General features: G+C 27.8%; 1 protein-coding gene across 1 annotated transcript; it reads left to right on the top strand.

Annotated features, from left to right (window-relative positions):
* The first annotated feature begins 8,225 nt into the window (after positions 1 to 8,225).
* Positions 8,226 to 16,103, top strand: LOC100160953 (CG7781-like). The gene is given in 3 exon segments (NM_001162627.2): positions 8,226 to 8,399; positions 10,130 to 10,321; positions 15,255 to 16,103. Coding segments are annotated over 3 exon segments (471 nt in total). The 5' UTR covers positions 8,226 to 8,320; the 3' UTR covers positions 15,455 to 16,103.
* Positions 16,104 to 16,134: the final 31 nt, after the last annotated feature.

Genomic DNA, 16,134 nt, shown 5'->3' on the forward strand with positions numbered 1-16,134 from the left:
GGCCCATGCGGTATGTTTATTTTCATACTATCAAAAATAAAATAATTTCGAATAATTTGATTATCATTTTAGATTCTGAGTGGAACGATGAATGTATTGATTTTACAATGATGTGTGTTTTTTTATTTTTTTTGTTTATTTATTTTTTATTTTTGTGTCTGTCATCACGGTTTGGAGAGTAAAACTGCTTCGATTTTCTTCAACAGTACCTTGTTTGATGGGAAAGTGAATCTTGTTGGTGCATTCGGGAGATTAATTTCCAATAGTTTTCAAAAGCACCGTGAAAACCAAAAGAAAAATTAAGGAAAAACGGGAATTTTTACGCAAAAGCTGTTTTCAAGAAAATCGATTTTGGTTTTTGGTGTAAATTTAAAACAAATAACCGTAGATACATGAAATTTTCACTGGTTGTTTATATTTCCATTTTCTATACATAATACAATTTTCAAAATATTTTGATTTGTTTTGAACTGTTTAGGGACATAATCAGTTTCCAATTTTATTAGTTTTTTTTTCTATGAATGTCAATAAAACTTTATTTGTTGAGTAAAAATACTTGAAATTTTGATACATGGCTCCTACTATATTGTTACAATGACATTAGAAAAATATTAAAAATCCTTAGTCACAGTTTTTTTTTATTAGCATTTAAAGTTCAAAAATTGACAAAATATGTAAAAATCACAAAATTAGCAAATTATTTTGAGTTAAGAATTCAAAAAAATTTTCTTTTTAAATCTAAGATTTGAAAATGTATTAAAAGATTCCACATAATATTTTCTACCTTTTTCAAAAATAAAATGTCTAGAAGCAAGTCAAATTAAATTTTTATGAGTGACACTTAAAGTGACTAAAAAAATAAACTGTGCTTATGTATTTCTTAGAATTTTTGGCAACAGAATTAAATATTTACGTGGAATCTTGTTTTAAATTTTCAATCCTTAGATATAAAAGTTGAACATTTTATAAATTTTTAACTACAAAATAATTATTCAATTTTAAATTTGATAAATTTTGTCAACATTTTAACTTCAAATGCTTATAAAAAAAAATTCTGCCTATGTATTTTTAATATTTTCAACTGATATTGTAACAATATATCAGGACCTTTGTATTAAATTTTTACACTTTTCGGCCCAACAGATAAAACTTTATTGATATTTATAGAAAAAAAAACTAAAAAAATTGAAAACTGAAAATGTCCGTAAACAGCTCAAAAAGAGTCAAAATATTTTCAAAATTGTATGGTTTATAGGAAATGCTAATATAAACATTCAGTGAAATTTTCAAGTTTCTACAGTCATTCGTTTTTTAATTACAACAAAATAAGAAAATCGTAAAGAACGTAAGAAATCGAGTGAATACCAAATGTTGTAAAAATATGAATTTCATAAAAATTTAATTTGAATTTCTTATGGACATTTTTTTTTTTGATAAAAGTAGATTATCTTATAAGGAATCTAGTATTACATTTTTAAATCTTAGATTTAAAAAGAAAAATTTTTACGAATTCTTCACTCAAAATAATTTGCTAATTTTCGTGATTTTTCCATATTTTGTCAATTTTTGAACTTTAAATGCTTATAAAAAAAAAAACTGTGACTAAGGATTTTTAATATTTTTCATCTGCTTTTGAAACAATATACTAGGAGCCTTTTATTAAATTTTCAAGCTTTTTTAATCAACAAATAAAATTTTATTGATATTTTTAGAAATAAAACTAAAAAAAAAAATGAAAACTGACAATGTCCGTAAAGATCTCAAAATAATTCAAAATATTTTGAAAATGTTATGGTGTATAGAAAATGCTAATATAAACATTCAGTAAAAATTTCATGGATCTACGGTTATTTTTTTTAAAGTTACACCAAAAACCAAATTCAATTTTGTGAAAAATCGATTTTTTGTAAAAATTCCCGTTTTCCCTTAATTTGTCTTTGGTTTTTCTTGGCGCTTTTGAAAATTACTGGGAGTTTTAAATTTTGACCTCCCCAATGCACCAACGATATTCACTTTCCGATCGAACAAGATATTGAAGTTGAAAATCGAAGCATTATTTCGACTACTTATCGTGTACACAGACACAAAAAAAAAACACATCATTGTAAAATCAATACATTCATCGTTCCACTCAGAATCTAAAAGTTAAGTTAAAAGTTAAAATTAACTTAACTTTTAACTTTTTAACGCGTTTATGCCCAGGCTTGCATACACGCTATATAATATAATGTATGACATTAAAATAGATAGAAAATTGTCAAAAATTAAATTTCTGAGATTTAACATTACAAAGAATGCGTAAATATAAAATTATATACAGTGCCACAGTCGTGGTGTGAGCTAAGTAAAAAACAAAAATAATGTGGGCCCAACAGTGTATAGTACCTCGAAGCAGGAGTTTCCAATTTAAACTGTGTAAATGTTGGTGTTTTTTTACTTTCTTGATTTTTAATTAAGTAGGGTATGGTAATTGAAATTAAAAAAGTCTGAATTTTGGAAACTTCAAGAATCTGTGTTAAATAGGATTATAATAAAAATGTAACTCAGTAACGATGAGTAGGTATGGGTAATTCAGCTAGCTTTAATATAAAATATTAATGAGAGAGATTTGATAATACACCCAAGTGGTATAACCACTTGAATTCATAAAAACGTCGGCATGACCAGTCCCAAAATGTCTATTTTTTAACTTTTCTCCTAAACTTTGATAGCTAGAAAGTTAGTTGATAACATTAATAAGGGATTATCAAATAGATACTAAATGAGGAATTTAATTTTTTTTTTTTAAATTATTTAATTTTTTACAGATAAAAAAAACTAAATTAAAATGATTTTTTGTGGGGCTGTTCACACCGATATTTTTCTGGATTCAAATTGTTATATCGCTTGGGTGTGATATCAGTTCATACATTTCTAAAAATTAAAATCAAGAACGTTTACATGCCAATCCTTGACTTGAAAAACGTTTTTAACTGGACCTATAATAGCATATAAATTATCTACTGAATAAAATAATACCTAATAAATACGAAAAAAAACAGAAAAATTGTGCAGATGATCGTTTTGTAAAAATCATAGAAATCATACTGTTTGAAATTAAGTTATTAAAGGAAATATGCAAACTTTTTAATGAGAAATTATAATGAAATCTGGAATCATGGCGGCTGCATCTCGTGTTGCCATGTCGACCAAATTCCCACATCCATGTCGTGTACGCAGTATTAGACCTTGGTAGCTTAGGTGTTAGGTGGGAGAAAATTATGACGAATATTATTATTGTTATTTCACGACTTCACGTATTTATTATTTGTTTCATTTCGTTATCGGCTATCGATTCGTTAAATCACCTTAAATTTATTATATTTTATTTAATGTAATTTGTTAAGAGACCACACCCGCTGGCCGCTGTGTTGTCTCTGTCTTACAAGTGCGTAACATAGCAAATTTTACGTTCAGCAGAAGTGCAGAACACGTGTAGCTCCGTTAGATTAAAAATTTTAGTGAATCGACCTATAATCAAATTGCCTTTTAAAATACTTATAACTTGTTAGAAAATTAAAATATAAAAAAACCCAATGAGGTTCACTAGACAATATTCTTACATCAAAATGTGATAAGAAGTCAATTCTTTCAAATTGTTTAACTAACGGAGCTACACGTGTTCTGCTGAGCGTAAAATTTACTATGTTACGCACTTGTAAAACGAAGAAAACACATGTGGGTGTGGCGTCCTCTTAAATTCTAATTATTACTAGTATTAGTGTATTAGTGTGATAATACGAGGTACTGTGTTCGCACCTCGCGTACGATAATATTTTATTGGTATTATTTAATTATTAATATGCCAACTAATGTGCACAAAAAAAAAAATAAAAATAAAGAAAAGAACTTAGTGATCAAATAAATCTCCCCTAAAAAACTGTTCTCGACAATTTCGAAAAATTGGTAATATCACAACAAAAACACTTTGTTTAACTCAATGTAAAAAACGGTCAAGTAAAAAAAATACATATGTTTTGGAGCGCATTGTGAATGAAATATGAATGAATATAATATTACTCGTTACAAGTGAAATGTCATAATAACATTATTATATTATGATTTTGCTATCTGGGATACAACGGCACCTATTAATTGAACCAAGTCACTGCAATAGTCTTGCTAATGACAAAAATAGTACTTGTAGGATATAATAATATATTCATCCTGTTCGTACCACACTTACATACCAGTATTCAGTAACATTATAATAATATGTTTATGTTATTATGCTAACAAAAACAATGTCCATAATTCTATACTCTATTGCAGGGGTCGGCAATAGGCGGCCTGCGGGCCAAAAGTAACTGAACCACCAAAAATATTTTTTTTAACGCTGGCTTTCCGCACATTATATATACATATTACATATTATATATATATTTGATTTATTTTTATGAAGTATTTAAAATTACATTTTTTAAAGAATAAATATCGTTCAACATTAATTGATCTCCATTCTCCATCTTGAAAACACTGCGTATTAGTTGTTCTCCAAGATCAGGTACTAAATTTTAAAAAAACTGGCGAACATTATACCTATGTCCTGTTATATTAAATAATTTGCTTTAAACAACTTAAACTGTATTTTTATCACAAAAATAAATACATAATTTATTAACTAGATGCTATCTAAGTATTTTCTGGCCCTCGAAAATTTTTTTTCAAATTATCTAGACCGCCATACAATTTAATTGCTGACCCCTGCTCAAGAGATAAGATACTAATGACTAGTCACTCACTATATTATAAATTTATAACATCTCGATTTAAAATATTTTAACGAACAGCCAAGTGACAACAGTGTTGTAACATGTAGAAACCATTTATCTTCAACATCAGCCATTTTTATTATAATAATATGTTTATTATAAAGCCACTAACAGTTGACAGACGTCCGTCTGAAACGCAAATCGTCTCTTTCTCGAACACCTATAGTATAATTGTTTACCACTTGTATATTCATCTTCGATAATTCATTCTTCTTAATATATTGTTTCCTATATATTATTGCACATTTGCACCTGCGTAGGTGTAGAGTTCATCGTTCTCCGCAATTTCTTAGGCTCGTCCGCCCTATATTATATAGGAACACTCCTTTTTTCTTTTATGGCATTAGCCCATAATATATACCTACACGAGTAAAATAATATTGCACATCATTATTACTAGTAACATGCATACATATTAAATATATACATACCTATAAACGCCGCGATCGACCGTTATCGGTGCGCGAGTGTGTATATTATTGTGTATTATTACTAATATTATTATAGTTATAGGTACCTATAATTATATTTCTATGCTGCCTGTTTTTATCTGCAGTGATAAAAAAAATGTTTGATTTACATTTATTAATATAAGTACCTCTATATAACCTACCTATAACCTACCTAAACAAATTATACTCTTGCACGTATACGGTGTGTTCAAAGGTCTATTCTAAGGATATTCATAATTCCCTAAGTTCTTTTTTTATTTTTAGCCTTATTTAAATAACACAGGTGTTGGTGAATGACTCTGAAGTTGATCGAGATGATATATAGATGATTTATTGGTACCTAGTTGATCTTATTTAGTTGTATTTGTATGTAATATATATATAGGTGATGTATTTTATGGTTTTATTTGCGGCTGTTGGGCATTATTATATGATTGAATTATTTAATTTTTTCATGTTTTTACTTATATGGCACATTTCATTAGTTTTATATAACATTTTACGAACGCTAATTAGCAGTAGGTAGTTTTATTTAATGCTACTTCTTGATCGGTCAATTATATTATACTACATTACCTACTACCGTTTACCTATATACAGGGTGATTTACCAAGCAACTCACTCCCTTTTTTTTCAATAACATAGTTATACAAAATCTGATTTTTGGGATTTTTAAATATATTTAAAGACCATATTTTTAAATTCTTGAGATTTTTTGTACTGCTTAAGAAGTGTCCTGTGGAGATACAAAATTCTGTTATTCAAATGAGAACTTCTCCTTTTTAACTGTAAATTATTTAGTAAATAATTTTCCTGAAAAATTTGACGTTGATCAGAATCAAAATTCTTACGAGTAGTTTTTGAGATATTAAACTTTGTGTTCTAAGGATGTATGCTAGGTAATGGGCTTATAAGATAAGGAGGTTATGGGTGATTTGAAAATTTTAGTCAATATTATTATTATAATTTGTAAATAAAGCCCAAGTATAATAAATAATACGTTTATTTTATATTTTTGTAAAATCGTTTTTAAGGAGTAAAGACTATTATCCTTAGTACAAACATTTTAGTAACTAAGAAACTACTCTTTCAAATTTTGAATTAAGTATACATCAAAGTTTTCAAAAAAAATATCCGTTAAATAATTTACAGTAAAAAATGACGGTTCTCATTTGAAAAAACAGAAGTTTGTATCGCCACAGAACACTTCTTATAAGTAGTTTGTACAAAAAAATTCGTATATTTAAAAAAATTGTCTTTGAGTAGGTATATATTTAAAAATTTAAAAAATCAGAATTTGATCAATTCAATATTAAAGGAAAAATGGATGGTGAGCAGTAATGAGCATGGTTATTGGTGAATCACCGCGTGGATATGTACTTGTGCACGTACCTGTATAAATATAATTATCCAGGCCTTATTTTAATTGAACATAATGGAAAATATTATTTTCCCTGTAATGAACTGTAGTTTTTTTGTATTTTTCATTGTGTTTCTTTCTAAATCGTTAAAGTCAATATTAAGCTTCAGACTTGATACACTCGTATTTTCAATTGGATGATAAGATATAATAAATATACATGGGAAACGAACGAATATCATATTAATATGTTATACTGAATTTTGGATTACAATTCAGGTTTTGTATACAGACGTAGGTTGTAGGTAATAGTAATTAATGTAATATTAATAGCAATATTAATATTAATAGTAAATAATTGTCACCAAATATGCATAGGTAATAAAATGAATCGTATAGCGTAATGAGTATATGGACTATATATATTATTATATGGATAAGAAACGCCGACAATGACCGTGTGAGCGTCGGCATCATTAAAAGTAAGATCATTGTGCAAAATTAGATAGCTATTACCTACACACAATGCAGTGGCGTACACCGAAATTCGTAATAATATATAATAAACATTTATTTTTAAAAGCAATATACAATCTGTATTATTAGATACAATAAGAATATAGGCTAAAAGTAACAAATATGACAGGTATCACTATTTTGATGAAAAGAGCCACCCACCCATTGATGACACTTCCTATGATATAATAAACATAATTTCATAAATGTTTTTTTATAAACGTTATCGCCTTTGTATGGTGTAAAAAAGTAGAAACTAAAGGCCTCGATTTGAGTGTTTGAAAACTCATCACCTCTCCATGTGCATGCCACTGGTATATTGGATAATTTCTAGTCACCCCAAATCGCGTTGGAAACTATTCTAAAATAATTGGAATAATTAGGCTCACACTTCGATATGTTTTATGCCCAATTGTGTTGCATAAAAGATCAATCTTGTTTTACCTGAGAAATACAATTTTTATTTTGGAATTAGGGCAAAGGCTTTTTTTAAACCTACTGTTGTGAAATCGCGCTGCAAGAGCACACTGTATACAGCGTAACACAATATATTCCTCGGAAGGTCGTGTTGCAACTTACATTTATAACTTTATAGGTACCTATATAGTATATAATATTATTATTATCATCATTTTTTACAGGAATAAAGGCGTTCAAATATAAGCCCACAAGTCCTCAGCTGAGGCACAGTGGTGGGGTAGAGATTGGGGGGCTCCCTAACCTCGAGGTCTATCCGGCGGCACAGGATTACGCACAGTCACACGGCACATATAACGTGAGCGAAACAACAACAACCGTAATAATAATAATAATAATAATAATATATTATAATAAAAATACGAGTGTGTAACGATAATATAATAATGATTAATAATAATAATGCTATAATATTATCACGTAGGTACGCTCCTCGCCAACCGAACGGATTCTCTCGCAGAGACGAGTCGCGATCGCCGGGTGGGGTGGTGGCGGCGGCGGCTGAGGCCAATAATTGGCCTAATTGGGCTTCCGGGAGAGTCGCAAATCACACCGGTCAACGTACACTCACGGTTCACAGCAACGCGTATTCCGACGCCGCCGGCCTTTGAGTGCGCCGCCCGCGATTGCAGATTATACCAGCGGCGTAGACTCGGCGCTGCCCCGGGGCCCCTGTGTTGCGCTCGACCGTCCCGACACGCACCATGTCCTGCACCGTCACGTCCGTCGCTTACGCCACGATAGCGTTGATCGCCGTCTCGATTGTTTTCAACACACACACCGGTAAGCGTATATTATTGTAATAGTTTCTATTATTATTATTATTATTATTAATTACTTACCTATAATATGATATAATATAATATAATATACATTATGTATTGTATATTGTATATTATTTGAGGTCGTATTTGAGAAAGATAGGTAGCACTGCATGCTCGTTGGAGAGGGGCAAAACGAGTATTATAATTATATTAAAAGTACCTAAAATACAAAATATACTGTTTTTATTATAATTTTATCGGGAGAACGATATGTTGCCAATATATTATTGTAGACTGTAGTGAATCAAGAAAAAAAATCCGCTTACTAAATGTGTTTTTAAAATTTATTGTTTGAATATAATGATAATAATATTACGAGTTAAAAAATAATCTATAACATTTTGAAGAATACAAAATTTCCATAAATTGAGATAAGAGACATGAGTTGTATATTTGCTCTGGCCGCACTGGGGTACTAAAATTTTAAAATTTTAAATACGGTATCATGATTATAATAATATAATACAATATATATATATATATATATACCTACCTATAAAGTATAAATTAATATTAATCAACTGTTTGTCGTAATGGTGGTAGAAGAGGCAGGAAACAACAATTTTTAAATAAAAACCTAACTAGGCTAAATGAGTAGTCTGTTGCATATTATAATATTATATTTCATGTTAGTATAATAGTATAGTTTTATGTAAGCTTTATCCATACCTATATATATATCATAATATTACCACATCTTGTTTTACATCTTCGCACCTTTATTCCCCATATAACTATAATATATTACATAGAGACATAATATGTACATAGAAGGCAGCCATGCGTTAATGCCCGTGTTTGTGTTGTTCATTATTAATTATTATTATATGAGAAAACTAACTATTAGGCACGTAAGGATTTTTGTGCTAATAAAGTTATAAAATATAAATGATTCTGGCTTTTTTATACATTTGACTTGTGTAGTTGTGTACATTTACAAGAAAACGATAAAAAAATTCCCATAAATATACATACATTTGTAACAATAAGGGGTAAATATTTGTAAAAGTAAATATTGTTTCCCATTATATACGGGCATGCAGTGTTATTACTTAAAGTCTTTTAAATATCTATCAAATATAATATAAATACAATCAAAATGTTTAAATATTAAAACAATTCAATCAAATTATTTATCTATTTACATTTAAATTTTGATATTTTCTATATACCTATTTATAAGTTATATATAAGTATATAACTATGTATAGAGTGCGCCTTCTATATTTTTTCGTTTTCCTATTAGATAGGTACGTTAAGTTTACGGGAAAAACGGAACACACAATGTCACGCCTTGTAATAAGATTAAATATAAAATATTATAGCTTACCATGATATATTAATACGCTATAGTTTAGTTGTTTTCTCAAAGATAAGCTCCATATTAGGTATATTAGTTATTCATTTATTATTATTATTATTATTATTACTTAATAAATTAATCTGAGAAGAAATTATAAAGTATTGTTATAATTCTTATAAAAATATTATACTCAAATGGAACATAATAAACTAATAATAATAAATACATATTATACACAAGTTTTTATGCTTTAAATTACAAATAGAATAAGTTATTTAATTTAATAATCAAACAATTAAATAAGAAATAACTACAATCAGGCCTTGATAATAAAAAATAAGATACTAAAACTATGACTATGTGAATATTTGAAATTTTGTTTCTAGTGAAGGCACAAGCTGAGATACGGTGTTATGTGTGCAATAGTCATAATGACACAGATTGTGCTCAAGAAAAACTTCCAGATCATTTTAAAACAGAATGCTCAAAATTAAATATAGGTGTTCCAGAGGATAGTCGCAAAAATTATACCCTCTGCAGAAAGATAATACAAACAATCGAGCCGGAGGTCAACGGATGTAAGTATTAATTGCCAGACTTCTATATCGTACCTTATTGTATGAAGGGGATATATTATACTGCTTAAATTAAAATTAAAGTGATGATAGAGAAAGAACAAACTATAAAATTAATATTAAAAAGGATACTAGGTATTCTGAAATGTAATACATAGGGTTAATCAACATTCCAAATATAAAGAGTTATAGATATAATCTTCAGTTGTACTCTATACTAACTAATTATTCTGACATAATTATTTTTAAATGTTAATACACCAATTTTAGTTTATTCTAATATAATATAATATTATACAAATTCGATTTAATTAAATGAATTATTGTATATATTTCCTCTCAATGTCTCATGACCTCATGTTCAAAATTATTGATATAACTTACATTTTTAAGCACATGTGATTTTGAAATTAGATATTAAAACGCTTATTTTGTAATCTAATAATAAAATATTTACTGCTTGGATGTTAGCCAATGACGTAAAAACAACACAAATAATTAATAGTTCATATATAACATTTTTACAGTGGAATCGTTTTTAAAATCGTTCTCAGATTTTAAAATAGAAATTTAAAAAAACAATGAGTAGTAAGGTTGTTTATATAATATTATTGAAGTGAATAGTTTTTTTTTGTTAGTTTAAGCCATGTATACTTTTGCAGCTTTGCAATTCTTTGCAAACGCAATTAAAAGTAAATACTATATATATAGGACATAGGTATATAGGTTATAACTTATAGGTATAATAATATGAACACATTGGAGAATAAATTCGCTTTCGATGACTAAGCCTACTGGCGCTAAACTCATATATACGATATACCATGTGACACGATCATTTACTTCAGTTCTTAAATTTAAATGGATAGAAAATTGCGGTTTTGTGGGATAAAAAATGTAGATTTCCCTTCACAACTTTGGAGTTTGGCTCCACTGTCTAAGCCATTAGCACTACATATATAAACATTTAAGATCTTAACATATTAAAATGTGGTGTTAAGTAAAAAGAAATTAAATTACCTAATCGGGATAACAGTATAGTTATTTTACTTTTATTGTAGGTAACTAGGTATTGTGGTATAAAGTGATTCTTATTTCTTTTAAGAGGACGTGAAAGCCGCATGTGTTGTCTCCGTCTTACATTTTGCAAATTTTACGCTCGTAAATTGACCTCTAATAAAATCTAAAGGTAAGATTATTATTAAGGCAACCTCATGGGTTTTTTTATTATATTTTAGTTTTAAAGAGAGTTATGAATATTTTAAGATGTACAAACAATTTACAATTTTAAAATACTTATAACTCGTTTTAAAATAAAAATATAATAAAAATCTCATGAGGTTGCCCGGATAAAAATCTCACCTTTAAATTTTATAGAGTCAATTCACTCTAATTTTTAAACTAACGGAGCTACACGTGTTCTGCTGAGCGTACAATTTGCTATGTTACGCACTTGTAAGACGGAGACAACACATGCGGGTATCACGTCCTCTTAAAGGTAAACATTTATTTTCTTGAAATATTTAAACGTTTTTGGAATACATTTTTTTAGACTGTAAGTACTATATAATTAGGTACGACATAACATTTTCAAAATAGTTATAAAACTATTTTTATTTTCATTTTTTTTTTAACTTTTTACTGTTTATTATTTAGCCACATAGCTGTAATTGATAAAGGCAATTAAATAAAATTATGTTGATAATGTTGATGATGTATGTGTTCATAAATGGCTAAATAGAATATTTTTTTGAGATATAATACATAAATACGTCCATCACACCACTCAGAATATATAAAATTAAATTTTGAACAAGTAGTTAATTAGTTATAAATTGTAATTTATAATTAGGTATTTAAAGTTTAGGAGTGGACTGGAGTGCAGTGGCGCCGATGTCTGTTTCATATGGTATTGCATAAAAATAAACTGATAGGTACCACCACTACTTTCCAGTTTCCCCTCAAACAGTCTAACTAAAATACGAAACAACATACAAAATATTCCAATTAATTATATCCAAATTCCAAATAGTTATAACTTTTACATCTTAAACCCTGGTATCAGTGTAGTATAATGTACTGCTGGAGTGACACATGGGCGTATACCCAGTGGCGTAACTACTGGTTAAAAACTAAGAGGGAAAAATAATGTAGGTATTCAATACACTAAAATCATATCCTAAGGGCCGGTTGCACAAAAAAAAATGTATTGATCCTATAACTTATTGGCTCTATAGGTTTTATCGGTTAGATAAAATATTTTATTGATAGATAAATATTTAAAATCGTTGCACAAATCATTTCTTATATTATTATATTTTGAGCCACATACCATAATGGTTCAGAGTTGTTCAATTATTTAAGACTATGGTTCATTAATATTTTGAAAATATTGTTCTGTGATAATATAAAGATGTTGATAACAGAAGATATGTTGATAAGGTTTCATTAATTTTATTTTATTGAACCAATAAAACTTATTGGACCAAAATCGGGCCTATAAATGTATGGATCAATAGTGACTAATGGTCGATAACTTATTGGTTTAATAACTTTGTGCAACGTATTTTAATTTTTATCGATTCAATAACTCAACTTATTGGACCAATAACTATTTATTGAACCAATATAGTTTTGTGCAACCGGCCCTAATTGTATTAGATTTTAGTATTTTACACAGTCTAAGGGCCGTATTTATAATTGATGCATAAGAATAATTAGTATTGTTCAAGCTAATTTTGGTAATTTAAAAATAAAAATTTGTGATAATAACTAAAAAAGCAATGCTTAAGGTAGGTCCGACCAATCTTAATTTAAGTAATACTTTTTCTTTTCATAAGCCAAAGTCTCGTTTATGAATCTCATTTGAGTTATAAGTATAGCTTAAAGCGTTTAAGCAATATACTTATTCTTAAGCATCAAATATGAATATGGCCTCTAGAACTCATTTTATCGCTTAGTAACAAATGGACAATCGTAGGAACCCATACCGTTAAATAATATTAAGTATATAAAAGTTCATAAAAAGGTGCTATAACTTGTTTGAAAAAATAATGTGTTAATAATCCTGCAATCAAAATACATGAAAAAATATTATTGGGTTATTTTTGTAACCCAGAAAATTTTATAACGTTTACATACGTCAACATATTATAGGTACATCAAGAGAAACGTTAAATAAATGTTCTTATATTAGTAGTTATTAGGTATTGCATTCTTTCTTTATTAGAAGATTAAAAATGTATAAAGTTGGGATATTTGGGTGGATTTGGCAAAAATACATCTTCCCCAAGCTAAAATTTTAGGGGTGCGACAAGTACAGTCATAACTAATCGCAGTCCTTTACTAATATGGTAGTGTAAATAATAATATTAATCATCACATCATTTAATTTTAATATATAAATTAATAATGATATAGTATTTTAGTTTAGATTATAGGAAGGTAGCTTATTTATCTGATAGCTGTGATTTTTTTATTAATATAATCGCCAAGTTCAAATCCTTTTTCATTTATCAATATAGGTATATTGTAGTAATAAATACTTTTAAATTACTAGAGAAAAAAAATGAGAATAACTTATATTTATGAAAGTGTTATGTTAACAACACTCGTTTTAAATTAAATTGATTTTAAGTTGCACTCAAATATTCAATAAGCCTACGATATTCAACATACTTATCTGACGTTATTTAAATTATTAAAGAGGGAGTCTGAACTCTGAATTGAGTGCACTGACACTTCAACACAACACGTAATACAATACGGTCTGTTGTAGCACGTGGCTACAACATAAATGGTAAAATGTATTATTATCGTGTATCCAATAGTCAAAACCCTAAGCCTTCTTTGTTTTTAGCCTTTTATGACTTTATGATATATTATTTATCATATATTAAATTTTAACAATAATATATTCAATATTAGTATTAAAATACTTAATTATTAGTTATTAGTCTAGGGTTTGGAATTTATAGGAGGTATAAAAGGAAAAATATGCATGAAAATATGCACGAAAATATTGTAAGATATATATGCATAAAAAATGTCAAACATGCAAAATTTTTTAATAAATATTCATAAGTATCCAAAATTATTCAAAATTCTAAAACTACCATTTTATGTTATTATTAATTAGGTATAGGTACTATAAGAAATGTAAAATATAAAAAAATTAATTTATAATGTTTAAAATATGGTGGAAAACTGTTTGCCATTTTCACATTTTATTGAACTGAAAAAATAGTTTAATAAATATATTTGAAATGATAGTAGGTACATAGGAATAATAGCGAGGTAGAGATTAAATGCGCATCGCACCGTTGCCGTTAAAATGTCAAATTAATAGTGGACCGGGACGATATGAATAAATATCTACATTCGAATATAATATTGAGTTTTATATTCAATATTGTTATTAAAATACACCGCTTAAGATAGAGTAAAATCAATTCTTTCTGTAAAGTAATAAATATGAATAATGTGCGAATTAGAAACAAGAAACATGCACTTTTTCCCAAAAATTTACGAAATATGCAAAACATAGGTACATTTAAATTTTTTTATTTTTAAACTCCACATTATATGCCTATGATTTCTAGCTTGGTCTGCTATAAATCGAGAGCATAATAAAGAATTATAGAATAATATGCAATTCCTTCAACTTCAGAGCCGTATTTATTATCTATATGGTTACCTATATTTTGTTTGTGCTTACATTTGTCTAACTAAGTTAAAATGTAAACTAATGATTCTTAAAACATAATTTATAATATCATAATATTATTCATATTAAAAATAGGCTTGTACTTGAAAAAAACTTAAATATTCATGTAAAAATGTATAACAATCTTTATTAAACCTTATATTATTCACCCCAATTTAAAATATTCGGAATTTATTTGATAATACTTATCTATGGTTTTCTTTGTTACAGTGCCGTCAGATAGAAATCGGATCATTAGGACATGTGGCTGGGACGCTTCAAATTACAATAATAAATGTTACCATCGATCCGGATTTGGTGGCAAACAGGACGTGTGCACTTGTATGACAGATTACTGTAACTCGGCGCAAAAGACATACATAGCGTTTGTAACTGTAGTGGCAGCAGCATTCGCTATCCTTATTTTGTAGAAACGAGGATATTATAACTCTCAAACACGAGACAAATATTTTTAATTTAAGCATGGATGCAAGTATTGTTAATAAATGTTGAGAAGTATATAAATAAAACCAGCAACTGGTACCTTCATGACAAAAAATAAACAATACTGTTTTTATTAGTTGAAACTTTGGTAGCATACAGATACAATTAGGTATAAGTTAGTTAGGTATCACACTATTTTTCTATAATAAAATATTTTATAAAATATGTGTGTTTTCATAGTGTGCAAAGTATTAAATTGTATAGTCTATACTCTATAATATGAATTATAAGTAGTTGTACAAAAGAGTTGTAAAACTGTCCAATGAACCTGCATTATACATACCTTGATAAACATAAAATACTAAAGTAAAATTCTTCTTTCAAACTTTTTTAGTTCCAGCGTAAAAATGTAAATGTTAAACCTGAAAACAATTGTGTATTATATAATGTAATTTATGAAGTATGTAGATACAACTTTCTAGATCTCTAGTAAAGATGTATGTTAAAAATAATAGGTGGATATTTTTATTATAATTATTGTTTATTTAGTTTATATTTCTTATACATAATACCTACCTACGCAATTAGATTTGTTTGTAATGTTTTGTTTGATAACATTATAAGTATTAAACCTCATTGAGAAAAACTAATACTATGAAATCAATTT

The sequence above is a fragment of the Acyrthosiphon pisum genome, chromosome A1 (assembly GCF_005508785.2).
Source record: "Acyrthosiphon pisum isolate AL4f chromosome A1, pea_aphid_22Mar2018_4r6ur, whole genome shotgun sequence".
Taxonomy (NCBI): domain Eukaryota; kingdom Metazoa; phylum Arthropoda; class Insecta; order Hemiptera; family Aphididae; genus Acyrthosiphon; species Acyrthosiphon pisum.